Below are 21,955 nucleotides of genomic sequence, written 5' to 3' on the forward strand. Positions count from 1 at the left end.
TTGGGACTGGCGCACTGCCCCCTGAACAAAATCATGGCTCTCTGTGCCACCTAGAAGGGGGCACAGTGCACCAATTTCTACAGTATTTGTACAATAACAATGTGTAAGAAACCGCCCCCAAAACAGAGCAGCTTAAAACAGTATTTGTTTAGTTCACGAGTCTTCAGGGTCAGTGGTTGGCTGAGTTAGCTAGGCAGTCGTGCTAGTCTCAGCTGGATCACTCGCATGCCTGCGGGTCATTTGGTGGTCGGTTGATGTAAACCGGCCTTGGCGGAGATGACAGGGGCAACGGGCCCCTCCTCCACCAGCAGGCTAGCCCAGACATGTCATGACTGTGGCAGAGATGCAAGAGACCAAACCCAGCGTGCAGTTCCATTTCGAGCGGCTCGTGTCCAATGCCTGCTAATACCCCGTTGGCCAACACAGGTTACATGGTTGGGTCCAGTGTCATTAGTGGGGCAGGTCACCTGCCCACAGTTGGAGGTCACTGCAAAGTTACGTGGCCAGAGGTGTGCCTCTAGGGAGGGGTGAAGAACCAGGGTCACCAATGCAATCTACTGCAGGGAGAACTCTTTTTTTTTTTTTTTTTAATGTTTATTTATTTTTGAGAGAGAGACAGAGAGACAGAGCATGAGCGGGGGAGGGGCAGAGAGAGGGAGACAGAGAATCCGAAGCAGGCTCCAGGCTCTGAGCTGTCAGCACAGAACCTGATGCGGGGCTCGAACTCACAAACCATGCGATCATGACCTGAGCCGAAGTTGAGCGCTCAACCGACTGAGCCACCCAGGCTCCCTAAAGGAGAACACTTTTTAAATGTACCCGGGGACCCCATAGATGCGGATGACCAACTGATGACGCAGAGAGGTCAATGCCATTGAGAGAAGAGTTCTTACAGTTGCCTAGAAGCGGGAGGGGGCACGTCGTGGCACGCAGAGCCTCATGGAGAAGCACCGGGATCCGTCAGGAGGCAGGGGCAAGCGGAAAGCATGGGCACGAGCCTTTTTTACTCTGGAGACTTTAATTATTTTATTACCCTAATGTAGCCTATAGTACGACAGGTGGGATTTGTTAGGCGGAGACATCCTCTGTGGGGCAGGAAGCAAAACACAGATGTTGGGGTTTATAATGTGAGCCTTGTGTACTCAGAAACAGAGGGAGAGTAGGAACATAGACAAGTGCGGCCATTAGTTTGGCGCATGATTTCGGGATGCCAGATCCTCACTTACAGAATATTCAAGAGTGATTATTACAGGAACCAACAGGGTTGGCCCGTGACCTTTGACAGGTGGTCGCCTTCACAACCTGATCTGCACCCAGAGACAAACTGGTGTCGAGAATGAAAGGAAGGGTCTTGGAAAAACCTGGGGTGGAGGGAAGGGCCCCACTGTAGGAGCCAGCCAACAGGTTGAGTCTCAAATCTTGATCCCGTTGCTAGCATGCTGCGAAACCTTGGCAGACCACGTGACCTCTGTGAGCCTCAGTTTCTTCGTCTGTAGCGTTGGGAAGAAAAGTCTCTATTCTACATGCCTTCTAGGACAGGGAGATGGTTAAATAGGGTAATGAATATGCAGAAGTGCTTTGTAAGTGAAAAGCATGAGTCCAACAACCATGATTCACTGCAGATATTTTGAGAGAGATTGATTAGGGAGGCAGCCAGGAAGAAAAGCTCATCTCGGGCAAGCCAAGAGCCTCATCCTCTGTTGTGGGGGGCGCTGAGACGAGCCTCTGGTCTCCTTTGGGAATACGCTGATGAGAAGGAGGTCTGACATTTGCTGCTGGAGAATGTGGGTCACTGTGTATTACACGGGGCAATGCACTTGGCTGACAGGTAGACCCTGGTGGCCTCTGCTCCAGCATGCAGGCTGTCCCCGTCCTCATGTCCTGGATCCCCAAAGCCCACGTGCCTGCCTACCGAAGCTGGGCATGACTCTGAACACTGAGCGAGCGGGCGCAAAGTGAAAACTCGGAGCCTTGCAGGGTAACAGGTGTGAGCGGGCAGCAGCATTCACCCAAACTGAGAATTTCTGGGGTTAGTTGGGGAGGGAGGGTAAGGCTGGGTGTGTGTTCCAGAGGGGCTCGAGGCCCCTCTGTCCTCTGCGAGGATCGACCGATACCCTTGTTCCTGTGCCCCATCAAGTTTAGGAAGCACTGTGACCCCTGTTCGATCCAGATCATTCTAGGATGCCAGAGCCCTCTGCCAGCCCATGCACCTGGATCTGCGGCCTTCCAGGAGACCGGGGTTCCTGATGACCATGGCCATGGCAACGCTTGTTTGGGAGCTCCTTGGGAGGCTTAGGTCACAAGGATATATCTCTGTCCTTTCCAGCAGAGGGGAACGATGGATACCATTCAAACTGCTTTCCTGGTGACCAGCCGTCAGGAATGGAGAGGAGAGGCTGACCAGATCTAGGCATTTGTATCAGAAATGCATTTGGAAACCCAGATGCTCTGTTGGAAGGCTCTCAAAGTAGGCTGTCTGTGTGGGGGGACTCTGTCCAGACAAGGGACACTGAAATAGTTGATTGCAAACTTTAATCCAGAGAAAACTAGCTTAAGCAAAAACAAACAAACAAACAAAAGAGGAGGAGTGGATTTTGTTGGCTGTGTTTACTGGAGAGTTCAGGAGTAATTTTAGCTTCAGGTACTATTTGATCCAGAGGCTCAGATGGGTATCATTAGGACTTACTTGTCCTGACTTCTGTGGTTTTGGAATCCTTCTCAGGTTCTGTGTGGTGATGCCCAGAGTTACTTCCTCCCTCTTTGGAGTGAAGTGGAAAAGGGGGGGTAGCTCTTACCAGTTGCTGAGGCACCATTTCTGGAAGTCATCTGATAGGACCAGCTGGTGTCACATACCCATCTCTAAGCCCGTACCTATGCCTGGAGGAATGTGTGTGCTGATTGGCCAGGCTGGGGCCGCATGCTGTGCCCCTAGAGCTGGGGGTAGATCCCTCCTGAGTCATGTGGTGCGAGCATGGAGGTGGAGTTGCTCCCCAGAGGAGAACCCCAGTACTGTCGAGGGGGAATGGCCTGTAGCCGGTGGACAGCACAATTAGGACACAGACGCTAAGCCCTGACTGTGGGCGGAGAGCCTAGTGGGCAGAGGGGATGGCCTACTTGGGACCCTGGCCCCTGCTGGCTCAGCCCCTCCCTACAGTGGGGAGAGGTACGGAGGGCAACAAGCAGGCTTGCTCCCAGGCTAAACAGAGGGGAGTCAGCAAGAACGGACCTTGAAATAGCTACGGAAATGAACTTAATTAGACCTAAGTAAGCCATTTGTCTCCAGGAAGTGACATTCAGTTTTCCCTGAAAGTCCCCAGATTAAGTGGTTTCGCAAAATGCCAAGGTGGAGGATGGATTTTTCAGTGTGGGGAGAAAAAAAAAACAACCAAAAAACAGTAAGTCAGTTCAATTACGGAAATTTGCGTTGAGCACCACCTAAGCGCCGGGCCCTGTGCTCGAGGCTGCGGGGACCCAGGGTGGGGAGTGAGACGAGCTGCTGAGGGCGAGGCCACCGGGTTGGAGGAGGGGGTGTTTTGTTTGGACAGAGCAGTAGGGGTAGGCTTCCCAGGAGGAAGCGATTCCATTGAGCCTGGAAAAAATGGGTCGGGTTTACTGAGGTAGCCTGTCCTTGGGTTGGGGGACACAAATACCACGTAGGCTTATACAGTCCCAACAGTAGTTGGTACAGAGGAGCCTGGAGCCTCCACTTGTGCCACATCCTGGAGGCAGGTCCCACGCTTCCCAGTGTTGCAGGTGGGGTGATGAAGAGGGGTGGTCTCGGGTCTGGGCTCCGTAAATCTGTATACCCCCTTCTAGTTTAGAGAGGAGCGGGTAGGTGTGGTCAGTGGGAACTTGCTGTCTCTCTGTGCCTACTTTTGGATCTGCACGTGTCGTATGTGTTTCTGTGTCTGCACACGCCCTTATTTACATATGTGAACAAGCCCAGGCGTATGTCCGTCTCAAAGTACGCATGTCCGTGTAAACATGTGTTTGCGTGTGCACAGCCCGGTGCCTGTGTCCGGACACATAACCGAGTCCGTGCACATGCACGTATCTCTGTGGGCCACGCGTCCACGTCTGTGTGTGTCCCCAGACCTGTGGCCGCAGGCGTGTGTGGACACCCGAGATGCCCGCAGCTGTGTATACCTGTGTGCACACATGTGTCTTTTGCACCCCGGGGCCTCCCAGGGCTCATCCGACTGCAGGAGCTCATTATGGCCCCATCGAGGTACAACATTCGCCTGAAGATCCGCCAGCTCCCCCTTGACTCCGATGACTCACGCCCCCTACTCAAGGAGATGAAGCGGGGCCGTGAATTCCGCATCATCTTCGACTGCAGCCACACCATGGCCGCCCAGATCCTCAAGCAGGTGCGTGAATGCGGGCCAGCCAGAGGGGTGGAAGGCATGGTCGGGATCTGCCTGCCACGTCCCCCCCGCCTTCCCTTTCCCACACTCGGGCGTGACGCCGGCCAGAGTTCGGCTGGACCCCAGCTCCGCTTCCTTCTGGCGATGGGAACCGGCCTCTGCGAGCCCGTTCGAGCAGCAGCAAAAGGGACGCAATGCGGTCTTTAAGCTCTGGCTTGGTGTGAGGATGGAATGAGACCAGGGTTGAGCCCAGCCTGGCACCCGGAGGGTGCTGTGAGAATGCTAGCTTCGGTGCCATCACTGCAGGTGGGGGTCAGGGGGTGCCGCGCAGGGCCTGAAGCCACACAGGACAGAACATTTCAGGAGGCACGGAGAGGCCTCGGGGTCGCGGGAAGAGCCCCAGGAGTGCCTCACCGCCTCTTCCGTGATGAGTTCCCCATAGCCCACAGCACTTGGTGTTACTCTTCCTATCACTAGGTTTATTGAAGTTCCCCACACCATCTGCTCCTCTTTGCAGTGACAGTGGGGGAGGAAAGTGGCTCTCGGTCCCGGATGGGCCTCTGTTCCTTCCCAGACGCAGCCTGGCATGGCATGCTGGGAACAAGAGCAGTGTCTGCCAGCTGCCTAAGAAATAAACAACGAAATTGCCTACAACCCCCTTGGAGGGTGCTGCAGCTGAAACCCAAAACACTCCAATTTGAGCCAGTGCTCTGTGTAAAAGGCGATTATATGGTCCCAGAACGCGTCCCTAGTGATAGAAGGAGGCATTCCGTGGGGTTCTATACTCATGACCCTGCGAGAGGCAGGTGGGGGGTCGGGGGGAGACACAGAGCACAGGGAGATGGGTGCTGAGCTGGGGACGGGGCATTTTCAAGTCCGTGGGGGGTGGGGGGTTTCCGGTCTCAGCCTCCAGTTGGGCTTTGCCAAGGGGGTGCCCAAGCCTTCTGGCCGCCTCTGTCCTCCCCCAGGCTCCTTCACACGGCGGTTAGATAGCTCGTTTGGGGGTTTGAATCTTGCTTCTGCCCTTGGGTGTTGTGCGCCCAAGAGCGAGGGACCCCAGGGTCGTCCCCTCCTCTGTCCGTGGAGCCAACAATCCCTACCTCAGCCGGTGACAGAGGATTCTGTTGAGACAAGGCAAAGAAAGAGTCTAGCCCAGGGTCTGGTGCACAGTCGGCACCCGGTGTGGGGCATCTTTAAAGTCACAATGGAGGAGACCCACACTCCCCAGAAGTCCCTTAACCCTCCTCCCGGGGCACCTGCCAGCGCTTCCTTCTATCACGGAGTAATAGAGACAGTCACGACCCCGGTTCGCCGAGTTACTGTGTGCTGTGTCCATGTAGCCCCTTACTGCCACCCTGGGAGGTGGCAAGGATTATCATGCCCAGTTTACAGGTGAGGAAACTGAGGCTCAGGGGGAAAGGAATGGACCCAAGGTCATCCAGCCAGAAAGTCGAAATTTACTCCCCACGTCTGCCTAACTTGAAAACATCCAGAATTAAAAGTGGAGATTTTGTGCTCAGCAGGTGTACACTGCACCCCACAAAGGTAAATACATCCATTTACTGAAGCCTTTTCTGAGCCTTGAACCTGCTGAAGCAGGCTGTGACTCTCCAAGAGGGCGAGAGAATGAGTGACAGTTTCCAAGTGGACTTGAGCCCGTGACATTTATTCCTCCAGAGCACTTTGTGGGCCCAGAAGATCTTTGCAGGAAATGCATTATGGTAATTATTATAGATGATAGCTTTCTAATAAAATACATAAATGTATACAATGCAGGCTTCATGATGGTACATGGTAATAATTCCAGCCGTGCTGCTTCGTGGTCAGCTGGACCAGGGAAGCCTGGCTGTCTCAGCCCCCCCCCCGGGAGGCTCTCAGCCTGACCACAGCCCCTCCTCCTGAGGCCTGGCTGGAGGCTGGTGGGGGCTGGGCTTTCCCACACCTCTCTCTGGAGCCAGGACGGTGAGCTCCGCCGGGTGGAGTCAGGGCACTGGTAGAGGCGGTCTGGGGCTGATCCCGGCGGCATTTCTCTTAAGTGTGGCAGGCCCGAGATGCTTACCGAAAAGCCAGACTACCGGGCCCAGCCCAGCCCTGCGGAATTCGGAATCTTTGCAGGGTATGGCTCAAGATTCTGCGTTTTAATCTGTCCCCAGTGACTTTCCCGGACACTCCCGTGTGAAACCCGCCGCTGTCTACCAGCCGGTCGTTGTCGCTTTGGGGAGGTGGTTTCAGAGAACAGCCCCCTCCCTGCGAGGAGCCAGACTCTCCCAACCCCCCCCCCCCCCCCCCCCCCCCCCGCCACCAGTCCGTCCAGTCCTCACCGCTGGAGTGGAAGTGGAGAGGCTGCTTCTCGGGCACTCCCTGCAAGTTGCTAACGTTCTGCTTTCCCGCAGGCCATGGCCATGGGCATGATGACGGAGTACTACCACTTTATTTTCACCACTCTGGTAACGTACCGCTGGGTCATGGCACGGGTCGGGGTGGGACCCCCCCTGGGAGCAAGGTCAGCCTGGTGGGGACAGTTGCTGCAGCTAGAGAAGATTCGCGATGGCCTTGCTTCCTGAGGCTCTAGGTGTGGGCCCAGGCAGGGGCACAGGGCTATGTTTGTGGCCCGCCCACTTTGAGAAGTGACATCGTGTTGTGGCCGAGGGCAGTGAGTCTAGACCTGCCCATGCGGACACAAGCCCCTCTGGTTGCCAGCCACGGCCTTGCCTCGGTTTCCTCATCTGCGAAATGGGCACAATCATGGCCTCTACCCCCTAGGATGGTTGTGAGGACTAAATGTGCTGATTAAGTAAAATGCTGAGAGCGCTGCCTGGTTCGTGCAAAGAGCTGTGGAAGTATTAGCTGTTCTTACTATGGTGGCCCCGGCCTCCCAGCCCACAGGCTTCACCTCGAATGTCTCAGGCCTCACACACCAACAGGCATTGCCACTTTGGATTTCTGTAGCATCCCCGCCGAAGTCTCCCCACTCACTGTCGGCCGGCCCAGCCCACCTGCAGGCTCCAGATGGGTCCTGTCCAAACGCTGAGAACATTTAGGGCCATTTAAACCCATTAGGATAATTAGTTGTGGCCTGAAATCAGCAGAATGAAGAGATCCCCGTGCCAAAGGGGCCCCAGCACCCAGCCGCCCTGCGTGGAGCCAGACACCCTTGCACCTCCCGGGGGCCCTGGGGGGACTGTTCCATCCAGCCTTGTTCTGGGGCAAGTGACAGCATGGCTAACCGTTCTGTCACTGAAACGAGCTTCTGCCATCTGCATCAGCCCGGCAGGCGTCTGTGTTCCTTCATCCATCCGGGACCCAGATAACATTCCTTACCCAGCACCCGGGCTCCGCCGAGTCTCTCCTGACGACTGGCACTGAGGCCCTGGCCTCAAGGAGCTCCCCTCCTGTGCGGTCTGCACCTCCATGTCTAGGTCCTCCGGCAGGCTCGTGCCATCACAGGCCTGGACAGATGGCCGTGGGGCACAGTGCAGGGAGACACCAGGTACGGAGGGGCCGATGGAAGGTGGGAAATTCGAGGCAAGAAAGCAGATGCTTACGTTGTTCTTGAAGGATCAGTAGGAGTTCACCAAGGAGAGAGGGGAAAGGGATTCCACAGGAGAGAACAGCATCGGCAAAAGGCAAGAGGCACGTTAGCGCTTCCCCGGATTGCTTGGGGCTGGCTCGCTCTGGCTGATTGCCAGACCCCGTTGTGTTCATCTCTTCTCAAATCCACATTCAGCGATAGCACGTAGGTGGCTTGAAGTCAGCCATGGTGGAGGGAATATTCGGGCCACGGGAGCTGGCAAAGACTACAAATGACAGTTTTTAGCCTCCCCTCCCCTGAGAGCTGGTTATTAAGTGTTCGCCAGCACACCATTTCTTATTCCCCTCCCTGCACCCCCACATACCCTGTGCCCGTGGCAGAGCTCGGGGGCCACCCTGCACATTCTCTTGATCCAGACCTCAGACCTGGGGACGTGCCAGGAGTCACTCTGGGAGAATGGGATCCTGGAAACTGGAGACCGAGATCAGGCACCTTCTCCCGCAAGTCCCTGCTGGATTTCTGCCCACCCAAGCTGACTTTTCCATACCATGCTGTATGCTGGAAAGTCATTGCAGGCTGGAGGATGAGGCCACCAGGTCTCCCATGTTTTCACCTCTGTTTGGAGCCCGGAGCGAGGCAGAGGAGGAAGGCTGGGAAGGTGTGGTGGGCACATTCCAGGGGCCCAAGGCCCTGTCCCCTGGCATGGCAGCCCCGTGCACCCCTTCCTGGGCTCCTGGGGTGCGGAGACCAACGTCCAGGCCCTTTGCCCTCTGGCCTGACTCCACCTTTCAGGCAACACTCTGGAGACAGCACCTCCCTAGTGACCCCAGTTTCCTTACGTTAATGCCATTGCCCTCCTGGGGGCGAGGCTAGAGGTCTAAGAGGGAGGCTCAGGGCAGGGAGTGCCCTGGGGTTTCCTCTGGCCCCAGACAGTGTCCACTTCTCTCACTTTTTCATTTCCTTAATTCAGGCATCCATTTACTCCCTTGTCCAGCAGCCACGTACAGATGCTGTCAAAGCCCCACGACTGAGCAGGGCACTTGGGTGGGAGACAGTGTGCAGAGGTGGACCCAACACAAAGCCCACCAGCTGGCAGGCTCCCTTCATGCACGTAAGGATCAAGCACTGCGACCCATCCACCTGTACATCTCCGGTGCCCAGATAGTGCCTGGCCAGGCAGCAGGTGGCCATTAATGCCTGAATGAATGAATAACGACCGCACAAAGTAGAAAGTAATCAGTCAAGTTACCAAGACCCTTGTCATAGCCACGGTGAAGACCGTGGACTCTGGGGCCAGCCTGCCTGACTTAGAAGTCGAGATTCTTCCGCTTCCCTGGGCAAGTTACTTCACCTCTCTGTGCCTCATTTTCCCATCCACAAAACGGCCACAGCAACCGCATCACCTCATGGCATTGTTACGCAGAGCATTGAGTATGTTGAGTGCCTGATGTTTAATTAAGTACTACAGAAGTGTTAAATTGCTCGTGTTTTCTCTGTATTCAGCATCGCCCATCTCATGCAAAATTCAGAACAACTCTCCAAGGGAGGAACGATGTCCTGATGTTACAGGAGAGTAGAAACCAAGGCTCAGAGCGGCCACTCGTGAGAAAGGGAGCGGAGCCTGGATCTTTACCAGCTGGGGGCTGTCCAGCTCCAAAGGTCCCTGTGGAGACCTGTCGCCCTGAAAACCCGCACAACGTCATGGCTGGCCTCCCCTGGCCGCACACGGCAGCCATGGTCCAGGCACGGTGGTCGACACTAACGAGGGGAAATGGAGCCTCCACAAATCCCAGCCTTGCCCACACCTCACAGGTTCCAAAGCCCTTTCTCCACACCGCTGGTTTTCCTCTTTCCACGGCAGAGTTTTTTGCTCCCCGTTGATGGATGGGCAAACCTGGGACCGGAGAGGTTGAGTGGCTTGCCCAGAGTCTCACAGTGGATCGGTGGTGGAGGCCGTGGCTCCTGACTTCTGGTCTGGTGCACGGTCTCTCCAGCCCACTGCCCGTGCTCCCCGGGCCTCTCTGAGGAGCAGGGAAAGTGGATCTTTCCAGGGAGGAACCCTGCCGTACAAAGAGTTCTGCAATTTGCAGCCGAGTAGGTGCGCGCGCGTGTATCAGGGGCTCTAACCAGCGTGTCTCCCGACTGCCCCCGGCCGCCTGCCTGCCAGGGCATCAGCCGTGTCCCTCGGGTCCCTCCGCTCCAGCCCACGTCCTGCTTCAGCTCCGGCTCCAGCCCCAGGATCCTCCTCCCCGCCCCGCTGGCTTCAGGGTCGGCCTCGTGATTCCGCCTCTTTGCTGCCCATTGGTCAGTCGAGGCTGTATCGGGGAGGGCAGTGGCATTTGCCATTTCTCTCCTTCCCCTTAGCAAACCCACGTCACCAACTCCTCGCCTCTAAAAAATTCTCCAAACTTGCTTCTTTCACGCAGAAGACATTTTAATTACCCCAGCGGCCAGTATCTGCGCCAGCCAGCTTTGAGCCATTCCCAGATAACCCCGCGTTAATCAGCCCCAGCTGAGCCCCTGGTACATGTCATGTGTAGGTAAAAGCCTGGAGGTGGAAGAAGAATTATAATAAATTAATAGATAAGCAATCACAATTAATGCCACTTCCCGGCAATAACAGTTATATCATGGGAAAGATATTTTCATCTGTCATTCCTTAAGGCAATGTTTTCCGAGCTTCAGCTTCTACCCAGTCAGACCCATGGGGTGCTAATGAATTAGTCTATTATGTTATGCTGAATGTTTCTAAAAGGTCCCTCGTCGACACTGAATTCGGCGTGTCAACATTTGGCATCGAGAACAGCAACTTTTTGCCAAGCGGCAAGGTTGCGCTCGGTTCGCCGTGCGTGGCACCTGGGGTCTCGGCGGGGGGCAGTTTGGACCAAAAATCGGAGCCGGACAAAGAGGCCTGTTCAACAGCGCCCCGTCGTCACTGCCCTCGCGTCACAGGAGCGGGGACATTTGGTGCCAGGGGTCCTACCACACTTTGTACCCCGGGCTCAGGGTGACAGGGAGGGAGGTGACCCCAGCAGTGACCCCAGCTTGCTCCCTCCCAGGCTCAGAGTGTCAGCAGACCACATGCTACGTCTTGTAGGCTTGGAAGGCCTGATGCCACCAGCATCCAGGCCCCCACAGGGCCAGAGATGCCCCCTTCCCCCTGAGTCACGGAGGCCCTAAGCTGATGCTTTGGCAATCCTTCAGGCCTTCGATATGAGGTTAGCGCTGCGTCAGAGAGGAGGCTGTGCCTTGCCCCCACCAGCCTGTGCAGGGGCGGCGTGAGGAGGGCGCCCCCTGGGGGCAGAGCTCAGCTTCTCTCCCGGGGCCCCAGCAGTTCAGCTCTGGCCCCAAACTCCCTGTTCTCCACTCTGCAAAACAGAAGTGCTTCATCTTCCCTTACCTGCCTTCTTCAGAGGCGACTTGGGGAAGATCTCTTGATACTGAAGCAGTCTCCTTAAGGGTCTGTCCCTCCTCCCCAGGCAATTTGCCAAACTGCTCTTAACCTCCAGCGTCATTGAGAGCTCCCCCTGAGAGGTGGATGTGAAACACTAGTCTTGATCCCAGGCTCCTCCCAGTGCTGCTTGGGTGTCCAGAGAGCGGCTCAGCTGGCCGACCCTTCTTTCCACTTCGGGTGACAGGTGCAGGGGGGAGACAGACATAGACACTGATAGTTGTCATCAGAGGGGTGAAAGCTGAGAGGTCCCAAGGTAAGAGCGGAAGCACCCCTGACCCACTCTGTTGTGCATGTGTAAAGGAGTAGTCAGGGGAGGCTACCTGGAAGAGGTGCCCCTTGAGTTGGATCTCAGAGAATAGCCCACCCAAGAGGGTTGAGAAGAGAGACATCCAGCCAGAGGATAAGAACATGCACAAATGCCAGCACAGGGATGAGGAGATGTGTGATGGGGGCCAGCGAGGAAAGGAAAAAGGGAGCGAAAGTGGTTTGGCTCCTGAAACAAACATGGGAGGGGGTGGGAAGATAAGCGGGACTGGCGGGGTGGAGAGCTTTGTAAACTAAAGAATTGCACTTTCTTCTGAGAAGGTAGTAAGGATCCATAAACACAGGAGTGAGGGGGGTGGATTGATCCATCAGAAAGACCCCTCTGTGTGCTGTGTGGACTGAGGGCTGGTCACAGGTCAGAGGGAGGGCTCGGGAGCTAGACTTCCTGGGTTTGACTGCACTGCTCCCCAGCGGTGAAACCTAACCTCTCTGTGCCTCAGTTCCTTCCTCTAAAATGGGGTGCCAACAACACCCTCCTTGTGTAAGGTGGAGATGCGAATTAAGTGGTGCCTGAGGTGTAAGATTGACAGGTGCTCGTAGCTATTTGCTCGTCGTGATTGTTTCTCTATTGCCAAGATGGGTAAGGCGGGAAGGACCGGACTCCTGTCTGCCCCTCACCTCCCAACAACCAGGGGCCACACCCCAGACTGTCCATGGCTTATACGTCCCCCCCCCAAAAGCTCCAGAATCCATCCTGATGCATATTGTGTGTTTGGCAACCACTGGGGACAGTAAAGCCCGGGAATTTTTGAATAAGACAGACAAAAATGTACAACCAGCTCTCAGAGGGGAAGGGGGATGACCCTGGACTTGTAGTGCCACTGATTTCCGTGGTGTGAATACTTCCACTGTGGCTGGTATTAAGCTCCCAATGTGATGTCACTGGACCCGCACAGGGACAGGAGGAAGTGTGAACAGTTAGCTCCCACGGGCCCGTGGGAGCCAGCTCCAACACACCACTGAACCAGCCCCGGGTCCGAATTCTGCTCCGCCCTGTAGGAGCTTCGTGACCGCAGGCGAGTCACCTGATGCCCCTGACCCTGCTTCCTCATCTGTAAAAGGAGAAGACGATTAAACAGCTACTTCGCAGGGGGTTACTGAGATGGGACAATGTCTTCCACATCAGGGCTGAGCGCGGTGCCCACCCTGGGCTCCCCACTGAGACTGGGGCAGGCACCCTCTGGCCGGCCCAGCGAGACCCCCTCATCTGCTGAAGACCCAGCTTCGTGTTCCCACCCGACCCCTTCCCCGTCCCAAGTCCTGGCCGAGAATCAGCACCCTATTTGTTTGGGCAAGGCTAGGACTGACTTTTCTTGCTCGGTTCAAGTCTGTGCCAAACCTCCCCGCTACTCCCTACCCCTTAAGCCTTCAAAGGGGAAACCAACAGAGTGCACCCCAGAAGAAGCCCATTCTGGGGGTGCAGCGGGAGCAGCAGGAGTTTAGCATCAATTAGGGACATCTGGGAGACAGGAGGACGCCAGCACCATGTGGATAACCTGCTCCGTGGGCTCATTGTTCCTCAAGCCACCACTGAGTTAACCGAAGCTTGGACTGTGACAGGCTGGGGTGTTATTCCCGATGGCTGTGGCCATGCAGAGAAAAGTACAGCCCACGGGGTGCCCTGCCACTCTCCCAGCACAGGATGGAGGGTCTGAGTCGAGGGACCCAGGAAAGAGGATGGACTGGGGTCTGGGACAGAAGGCAGCTTGATGAGGGCAGAGCATGGAAAAGGATAGGCAGTTGGCCAGGAGGACCTTAGGACACAGTTCCTCCACTAGTAGGAAGGGGCCAATCCAGAGGATCATAGTGTGTTACATTTTCAAAAAGTAAAAAAATGACTCACGCAAATATAGGATAAACACGTATCAAAGATGGATTCCGTTCATTAACAAGGGAACCAGTAGGATGGCAACACTGTCTCCAAGAGCTTTTGAGGGATTGAGTTTTTATTTGGAGGGGAAAACACAGAGTAAGACTGCTCAGTGAATTAATGTCCTACAGGGCCATAAACCACAACATTGGGGTTTATCTTTCCAGTTGGCAAAGATCTCCAAGTTAACCTTGAGTCTGGGCCTTTAATCAGTAGCTGAGAGTGAAGTCAGGCCCAGGTGCGTTCTCCCAGAGCATCACAGAATCCAGGACGGGCCTGGTCAGCGATGCTTCCCTACGACATTCCCTACGACATTCCCTTCCGCCTTATTTCCAAGTTTGGGAAGTTTTGCTTAATAGGATAGAATTCTGCTCTGCTCCTCCAGCTACCACCTGCCACCTCCCTGCCCCTGCCACCTGCCACTTTTTCTTAATGCCTGGCTTGCCCCCCTTCCCCCACCCCCGCCAACCCCTCTGCCTCCTCGCCTCACCGGCCCACCTTGCCACAGAGCTGGAGTGCAGGGAGGGGCCGGAGCTGGGCCGCTCCAGGCATTGAGGCTTGTCTTCCTGGCCCTTCGGCCAGGGCCTACCCATTGGACCAGACCGGATGTGGCCTGGCCACGGACAGACGGGCTGACTGTCGGCCAGCTGCTCCTAGGAGGCGAAGGGTGAGAGGCCTGGCTTGTGACATAGGCAAGGGTGAGAGGCCTGGCTTGTGAGAAGAAGGCAGAGGTATTTCTTGAGTCCCAAGCAGAAAGACTCTTCTTTTTTATTGAATTATAACTGACCTACGATATCATGTTCATTTCAGGGGCACAAGATAGCAATTCAATATTTTTATACATTACAAAACGGTCCCCACAGTAGGTTTGGTTACCGTCTGTCACCATACCAAGTCATGACCCTATAACTGACTGCATTCTCCGTGCTGCACATTACGTCCCCGTGACTTACTTACCAAGCTCCTGTGATGTTCTGGGCTGGGCCTTTATGTGACCTGTTGCACCGGGTCCTATAAAAGCACCACAGTCCCCATTCCGTAGATGAAGAAATTGGTTGAGCCACCTGCCAGAGGTCCGGCCGTGAGTATGTGAGGTCGGCCAGCAGGCAGAGGGGGTTGAGAGGTACGAACTTCCACATCAGTGCTCCTGCAGGTGCTCTGTCACCGTCACCGTTGAGCCTCCCCCCTGCAGAGCAGGGCTCTGCTGGGAGATGCAGCCTTGGGCGGTGGGGCTCTGAGTGTGGGATGGGGGGGGGGGGGCGGGGTGGAGCTTACAGCAGCCACACCGTTATTTACTCGAACCTCTCTCCGTCAAGGATCTATATGCATTAGACCTGGAGCCCTACCGCTACTCAGGGGTGAACCTGACAGGGTTCCGGATCCTCAACGTGGACAACCCCCATGTCTCGGCCATCGTGGAGAAGTGGTCCATGGAGAGGCTGCAGGCGGCTCCCCGGGCAGAGTCCGGCCTGTTGGACGGAGTGATGATGGTATTCCAGCCAGGCGGGTCAGATCCGGGGTCTCCCCTTTCCCTGACCTTCTCTCTCCTTTCCCTCTTCTATCTTTTCTTCCTTCCTCCCATCCTTCTTCCCTTCCCTCTATCCTCCCTATCTCTTCTCCCCTCCCACCACTTCCCTTCCTCAGACCTTAGACTAGGCTCTGGGAACACAAAGGAATCAGACACAGTCCCACACCAAAGGTGGTAGTGGAGGCTTGTAAACGGATTGTTTCGGAGCGCGGGGATAAGGACCCTCGGCTGTGACCAGCCGAAGGGTGGGGAGCGGGAAGGGGAGAAGGTGTGGGCAGGGCCTAGGGGAGCAGCAGGAGCGGTGGGATGGGGTGAGAGGGCCTAGAGGGAGAAGGTCTGAGCTGCAGAGCGTGGGAGTTGAGTGTCTGTGGAACAGCAGGGACACCCAAGTCTGGCCTTCGCTGGGGGCGTGGACGGGGTCACCGTGGGCCTTTCCCTCACCTGGACCCCTAGTGTCTGGCGAGGGAGGGGAAAAGGGACAGAGCAGATTGGGCCGAGGACTCTCAGGGCTTGGGATCTGCTCTCAGGCAGGCCCCGGGCCCTCCCCCTGCAGACTGACGCGGCCTTACTGTATGACGCCGTCCACATCGTGTCCGTGTGCTACCAGCGGGCACCCCAGATGACCGTGAACTCCCTGCAGTGCCATCGGCACAAGGCCTGGCGCTTTGGCGGCCGCTTCATGAACTTCATCAAGGAGGTGAGTGTTCCCCTGCACCTCCCCCAGTCAGGGCCTCCCCCCACTGCCCCTGGGGATCAGCATGGGGTCAGGAGAGCTGCAGAGCAAAGGCCCGGGTGTGGGAGTCAGGCAGAACCCATTTCCAGTCCGCACAAACCTGGCCTCAGTGCTTCTCCTCTCTGAGCCTCAGTTTCCTTGGGGGGAAAATGGGCCTGACGGGCTCGTTCTTACAGGGGGATTGAGAGGCAAAGGCCCTGGCGTGTAGGAGGTTCTCCGTGGGCGGTCAGCACGGTCAGCAGGACCTGCGTTGGCTTTCTGATGCAAGACATGAGGGTCTCTGCCTCGGGCTGTGTGACCTTGGGCAAGCTAGAGAACCTTGCTGAGCCTTGATTGGCTCATCTGCAAAATGGGGTACGAAGCATGCCCCGTCACAGGGATGCTGTGAAGCGGAGATGAGACCCCGCGTGGAAAGGGGTCAGGGCGGTGCCAGGGCAGAGGAGGCTGGGTAGATCATAATCAGCCCTCCAAACTCCTCTTCGTGTCGTGGGCCCTCTGGGACTCTGCTCTCCTGGCATCACAGCGGCTGTGAAGAAGTCCCATCCGTGGGGCTGATTCAGAGGAACCAGAGAGCAGAAATCCATCCTGCTATTCAGATGACCGTTGAAACACTTAGTGCCAGTGGATAATTTCGAAGGACTCTCCGTCACCATTGTCCTTGTAAGCTGTGGGTGGCAGTTTACCGTTCCCATTTTACAGGCGGGGGAAGCTAAGGCCGGGGCCAGGCGTCCTGGCTGCATCACGATTAGCTGTGTGCCTTCGGGTGAGAGGATTAACGTTCTGATTCTCAGTTTCCTGGACTGTAAAATGGGCATTAAGAGTCCTTACCTCCGTGTTGTTTAGAAGACCGTGTGAAACTGGACGCAAAGCATCTAGCCCAGGACGTGGGCAGAGGCAAATCCCAGTGACTGGTGGAGGAAGACCGCTTGGGGACGAGATCCGGGCAGGGTTATCCTGGGTCAGAGGGAGTGACCACGTCGAGGCAGCACGGAGTGCGGCGGGGGGAAGCCCTCCAGGAGGGCTGTGTAGACGATCTCTTTGTAGCAATCACAGTGGACCAGAAATGAGGCAGGCTGCCTTGAGCACTCATTCATTTATTCAGCAGCTGATTGTGGTGGGCCCGCTGGGTGCCAGGCGCAGAACCCTGCACTGGGATCCAGTGGGGCTGAGACAGACAAGCCCCCGCATTCCCAGAGCTCCCAGCCTAGGGAGGGGGCAGACACGAAGCAAGCCCTTGCATTCAGGAATGTAATCCCACGTGCAAAGGAAGGCAGCTCCAGGAGGGCCAGTAACAGACCCACCACCTTATTCTCAGTGGACAGTTAGCTTTCCCCCAAGTCCCGAGGTCACCACCACCACTTGGGAACAGCGCTAAAAGGAATGGGGACGGGACATGGGCTGTAGTTTGATGCACATGCCTGTGGAGTTGTCTCTGTCTCTCCCAGCTGTGTGCCTTCACGCATGGTCCTAGATGTCCCCAAGTGTCCGTTTCCTCTCCTGGCAGATGTCACCCCACCATCATGGTGAGGGAGGCACGAAGTCCTTGGGACCAGCTCCCTCACACCTCGAAGGGGCTCCATCCGGTGTCGGCTATTTTGGTATAAGAAGACCATGATGGTCCCTTCTCATCCAGCCCCTCAAAACTGCAGAGGAAGTCTGATTGTCCAGCCCTGAGCAGGCCTGCTTGGCCTGAGAGATCACCGGCTTGTTCTCGGGGAACTCTGAGACCCGACTCTCAGCCCCCTATGCCTCCTTCCTCGGCAGGCCTCTGACGGAGCGGTCAGAGGCCAGCGTGAGGGGGTCGGTGACCCGAGCCACGACCCTGGGACCCTTACTAGCCAAGCAAAAGTGGCTTTGAAGCTTAACCACTTTTTAGCTGTGTGACCTTAGACAAGCTACTGAATATCTCTGTGCCTCAGCTCTGTCTCTGTACCCTGGAGATTTTCCTAGGGTTGTTGCAGGATGAGGTGGGTGATGGTGTGGGTGAAGCACTCAGGACAGAGCGTGGCACAGAGTAGATGCTGAACAGATTGGCTGCAGTTACTGTCCTCACAACTGCCATGACTATGGGTTCTTCTCCAGGCTGGGTTTCCAGCTCACGAGGATCTCTGGGCCACATAGCTTCGGGGACCTCCACCCTGTCTACCCCTCACCCGTTGGAATTTTTTTAAAAAAAATTTTTTTTCAACGTTTTTTATTTATTTTTGGGACAGAGAGACACAGAGCATGAACGGGGGAGGGGCAGAGAGAGAGGGAGACACAGAATCGGAAACAGGCTCCAGGCTCCGAGCCATCAGCCCAGAGCCTGACGCGGGGCTCGAACTCACGGACCGCGAGATCGTGACCTGGCTGAAGTCGGATGCTTAACCGACTGTGCCACCCAGGCGCCCTCCTCACCCGTTGGAATTTTTGAGGCTCAGTGACAAAACCCTACAGGGAGCAGATTCGTCACCGCCCGCCCCGTAGAAAGGGGCCCCTTCTCCCTCCTGGGGCTGACTGGCCCACACCGGTGTACCTCCTGTTTCCTGGCCGCTGGCCCAGTAAGTGGCCCTCACCACTCACGCTCTTACAGAGCCCTTTCAGAAACACGTTTGTGCCACCTGCATTTGAGGGCGGTGGAGATGGAGGCCCCGAGCAGCCGCGTGGCTGGCCCACAGTGCCACCTCTGCCCGGGACCGGGACCCCAGTGCCCTGCCTGAGCCCAGCACAAGTCTTCCCTCAGACCATTTCCAAGTTGCCCGTCTCGTTCTCTGACTGCGTGACAGTAAATCATTTTAAAGACTTGGCATTTCCGAGAGGAGCTGGAAAATACCAGGCCGGAGTTCAGAGCGTGTGAAGCATCTTTCATTTAGCGAGTCTTGAGCGGTGGCTGGAAGGGGCGGGCAGGCCGGGAAATGTCACGGGGAGGAGCTGCCAGTGGCTCCTTGCCCTGGCCCTGCCCACCCGCCCACAGACAGTCCGTGCCCCCCTGCTGGCATTTAATTCCTCCAGAGCTGACAAGGGGGAAGCTTCTTCTGTGCTCAGTCCGCTCTGAGTGCAGGTTGAAGGCACCTGCTGTGATTTCCCCTGGGGGCCAGGAGATAGCCTGAGGGTGCAGAGGAGGGGGGAGCCAGCCAGCCAGAGGGGAGCTGAGCCTCCCTGTGAAGTTATAAACAGTGGTCTTCACCTTGTCTGATCTTTTAGTCTCTGTCCCCAACCCTGTTTCCAGCCCCCCAGGCTCTGTAAGCCTCCCCCACTGAACTTGGGCATGGTGACCCCACGCTCTTCAACTCTGTTCCTGCAGACCCGGATTCTGCCCTGCAGCACCATCCCGTGCAGCTTTCTATAGCTCAGCCCCTCTTTGAGCCTCTGTGTCTATGATCCTAAAATGGGGGCGACAGTGACACCCACCTGGCAGGATTGTGATGAGACAAAGCACATTCAGGAAAGGGGGTTAGTTAGCCCTCTATGACAGGATTTCTACTGAGGCCTCAGGCCCTGGCCCAAGCCCCCAGCCTTCCTCCCAGCTAAGCACCAGCCCTATAATCCAAGGGAGAAATAATACCGTATAGCACTTAGCTGGGATCGTAGATGGCAGGCACTGTGCTAAGCACTTTATACATCTTTTTCAACACCTGTGAAATAGATCATTTTCCCCTTGCTGAAGCTCAGAGAGGTTGGATCACTTGTGCAAAGCCCGCATTCTGTCCAACTTGTCTTAGAGCTTCCCGGACCCCTTCCAAGCCCCGCCCCTCTGCCTCGGTCGGTCTACCGGCTGGTTCATCTGCACACTTACCTTGGGGCCTTAGAGCTGCCCAAATGCTTGGAGAGCCCACGGGTTTTATTTTGGACTCCTGGGATCCATGGTCCCGTGAACTTGGGTGTCCAGTTCTGAGTGCCAGTGTGTGCGCCAGGGACATTCAGCCAGGGAGAGGCCCTGGGGCCATTTTCAGAGCCTGCAGGGGGTCATGACCCCAGTGTGGTTGGGAACCACCTTGGCAAAGCAAACATTTCCGTAATCAGACCTTCCCCCGCCCCCATGTTCTCTGGCACCTCCTTCCCCAGCCTTCTCCCGCCCAGTGGACGGTGTGAGCTCCAGATTTCCTCCCCCACCTCCAGCCTGCAGCCTCCCTTGGTTCCCAGGACCTCCAGGATAGATGGGTTTGTTCTCCCAGACACAGAAAGCCCGTTGGTATTGGGGCGTTTACGCGTGTGCTGGCTGCCTCCTACCTCCTTGGAGAAGGGAGAGAAAGGACGGGGCTCCAGCCTGAGGGGTGGGGCCCTGGGACCCCAGCTGCAGCGCGGAGCTCTGACCCCCTCTGCGAGCTTGGGTGATGCGCCTGGCCCTCCTGGCCTGCTTCCTGGTCTGTAAAATGGGAATCGTGACCTCACCTGGCCCACCTGCAGGGCTGCTGTGGAGGTTACATGCTCTGAGCGGTGTGAAGTACTTTGCAGGGATGCATTGGGTCCACAGGAAAGGTATTTTCTAGAACGGAGTCAGCAAACCTTTCCTGCAAAGGGCTGGATAGTAAATATTTGGGCTTTGTGGGCCAGATGGTCTCTTTGTAACTATCCAAGCCTGAGGCAGCGGCTCCAAAGCGGCCAAAGACAATAAGTAAATACATGGGTGTGGCTGTGTTCTAATCAACTGTTTACAAAAACAGGCCGCAGGCCTATGGGGCACCAGCTGTAGCTTCCTCACCCCAGATCTAGAAGAGTGGGACTTTCTCAGCTTGGGTCCTGCATGTTCTCTGCATCTCTCTCTGCATTAACGATGTTAATGACAATACACAAAAGTGACCATGAGCTCAAGGGCTCGGGTGGTACCACGCACTGTCCTAAGTATTTTATGGGCTTTTTCTCCATTCACCCCCTGTGGCGTTTTGGTACAATTATGAATCCTGTTTTGTAGATGAGGAAACTGAGGCAGAGAGGTGACCTAGAATTCCTAAGTTTGCACAGCTGACTGCGGTTGGACCCGGCATTCTGACCCCAGAGTTCTTAACCTTGACGCTCATGGAGCTGGGGCCGGGGGCGGTGGGGGTGACTTCTCGGTCTCCTCCTGCTCTACTCCAAGCCTCTGGTCTTACCGCCAGGGCTGGCTCGGCCCCTTGGCTTTTCCGCCTCTGGGTAGGTGTCACCTGCCCCAAGCCGCCCGCCTGCCTCCTCCTTGCCCCTCTCTGGGGACCTCCCCTCCTCTTTGGCTTCAAGGCGGGGGCTCATTTGAGTGCGTCTGGGATCGATGTTGTACACGAGAAGGTGCAAATGTAAAGCTGGCTAAAGAGCATAATAGAATTTATGGAAATCGCTGGCTCGCACCACAGCCCGAGCAATGATGGAGGTGATTATTAATTAATCATGGTCTTGGGGGAACAGTATCAGTGCAAAGAGTAATTAAAATGAAGCATTGTACAGTTGTACCGAATGATGATTTATGAGCCCGAGGAATTGCCGCTCTGCCCTCTCCCTTCCGGCAGGCTCAATGGGAAGGATTAACTGGACGGATTGTTTTCAACAAAACCAGTGGCTTACGGACGGATTTTGATCTGGACATCATCAGCCTGAAGGAGGACGGCCTGGAGAAGGTGTGTGGGCTCAGGAGAGGGAGGGGACAAGACCTTGGGGGCTCGACATGACCTGGCATGGCCTGTGCCCTGGCCCTTCAGAGAACATGGAGGCCTGGTCAGACTGGAAGGGTACAGAACCCAGTGGCCTGGCCGTGGCAGACACCCAGGCTATCGCCCGGTGAGCAAGGGCCACCAGGGATGCTTAACTGGAAAAAGTCATGAAAGGCTGGGGCGGGGGGGCGGGGGGGGGGCGCGGGCAGGGGGCGGCGCGCAGAGGGACAGACCCGACTTTGGGTAACAGAAACTCTAACCACCAGGGGGTGGCTGCCTGGGGAGTAGTGAGCTCACTGTCACTGGAGGCATTTAAGCAAAGATTAAGCAATATGATTGCTTGTCTGGGAAATGCAGTTGGTTCTTATCCTTAGAGAGAAGTTGAAGCACATGAATTCTGATCTCACTCTTGGTTTCTAAGGTCTCAATGATTTCAGGGGGTTTTGATGAGAAAGCAAGCCCTTCTGGGGCCTCCATCTGGCTACCATCAGACGTTTGTAAATGAGGCCAATTCTCCCTGGGAGCCTTCTGCATATTCTGTCCAGTCAGG

At 56.0% G+C, this 21,955-nt stretch overlaps 1 protein-coding gene across 2 annotated transcripts in view; it reads left to right on the plus strand.

The window, feature by feature from the left end:
* GRIK3 (glutamate ionotropic receptor kainate type subunit 3) overlaps window positions 1–21,955 on the plus strand; it is a 227,449-nt gene that overhangs the window by 151,707 nt on the left and 53,787 nt on the right. For both annotated transcript variants that reach the window (XM_058718035.1, XM_058718034.1), the window contains exons 4-8: window positions 4,189–4,370; window positions 6,761–6,814; window positions 14,864–15,037; window positions 15,629–15,772; window positions 21,265–21,372. In XM_058718035.1, the coding sequence (XP_058574018.1) occupies window positions 4,189–4,370; window positions 6,761–6,814; window positions 14,864–15,037; window positions 15,629–15,772; window positions 21,265–21,372 (662 nt within the window). The remainder of the gene's footprint in view (window positions 1–4,188; window positions 4,371–6,760; window positions 6,815–14,863; window positions 15,038–15,628; window positions 15,773–21,264; window positions 21,373–21,955) is intronic.

This window comes from Neofelis nebulosa, chromosome 2 (assembly GCF_028018385.1).
Source record: "Neofelis nebulosa isolate mNeoNeb1 chromosome 2, mNeoNeb1.pri, whole genome shotgun sequence".
Classification (NCBI taxonomy): domain Eukaryota; kingdom Metazoa; phylum Chordata; class Mammalia; order Carnivora; family Felidae; genus Neofelis; species Neofelis nebulosa.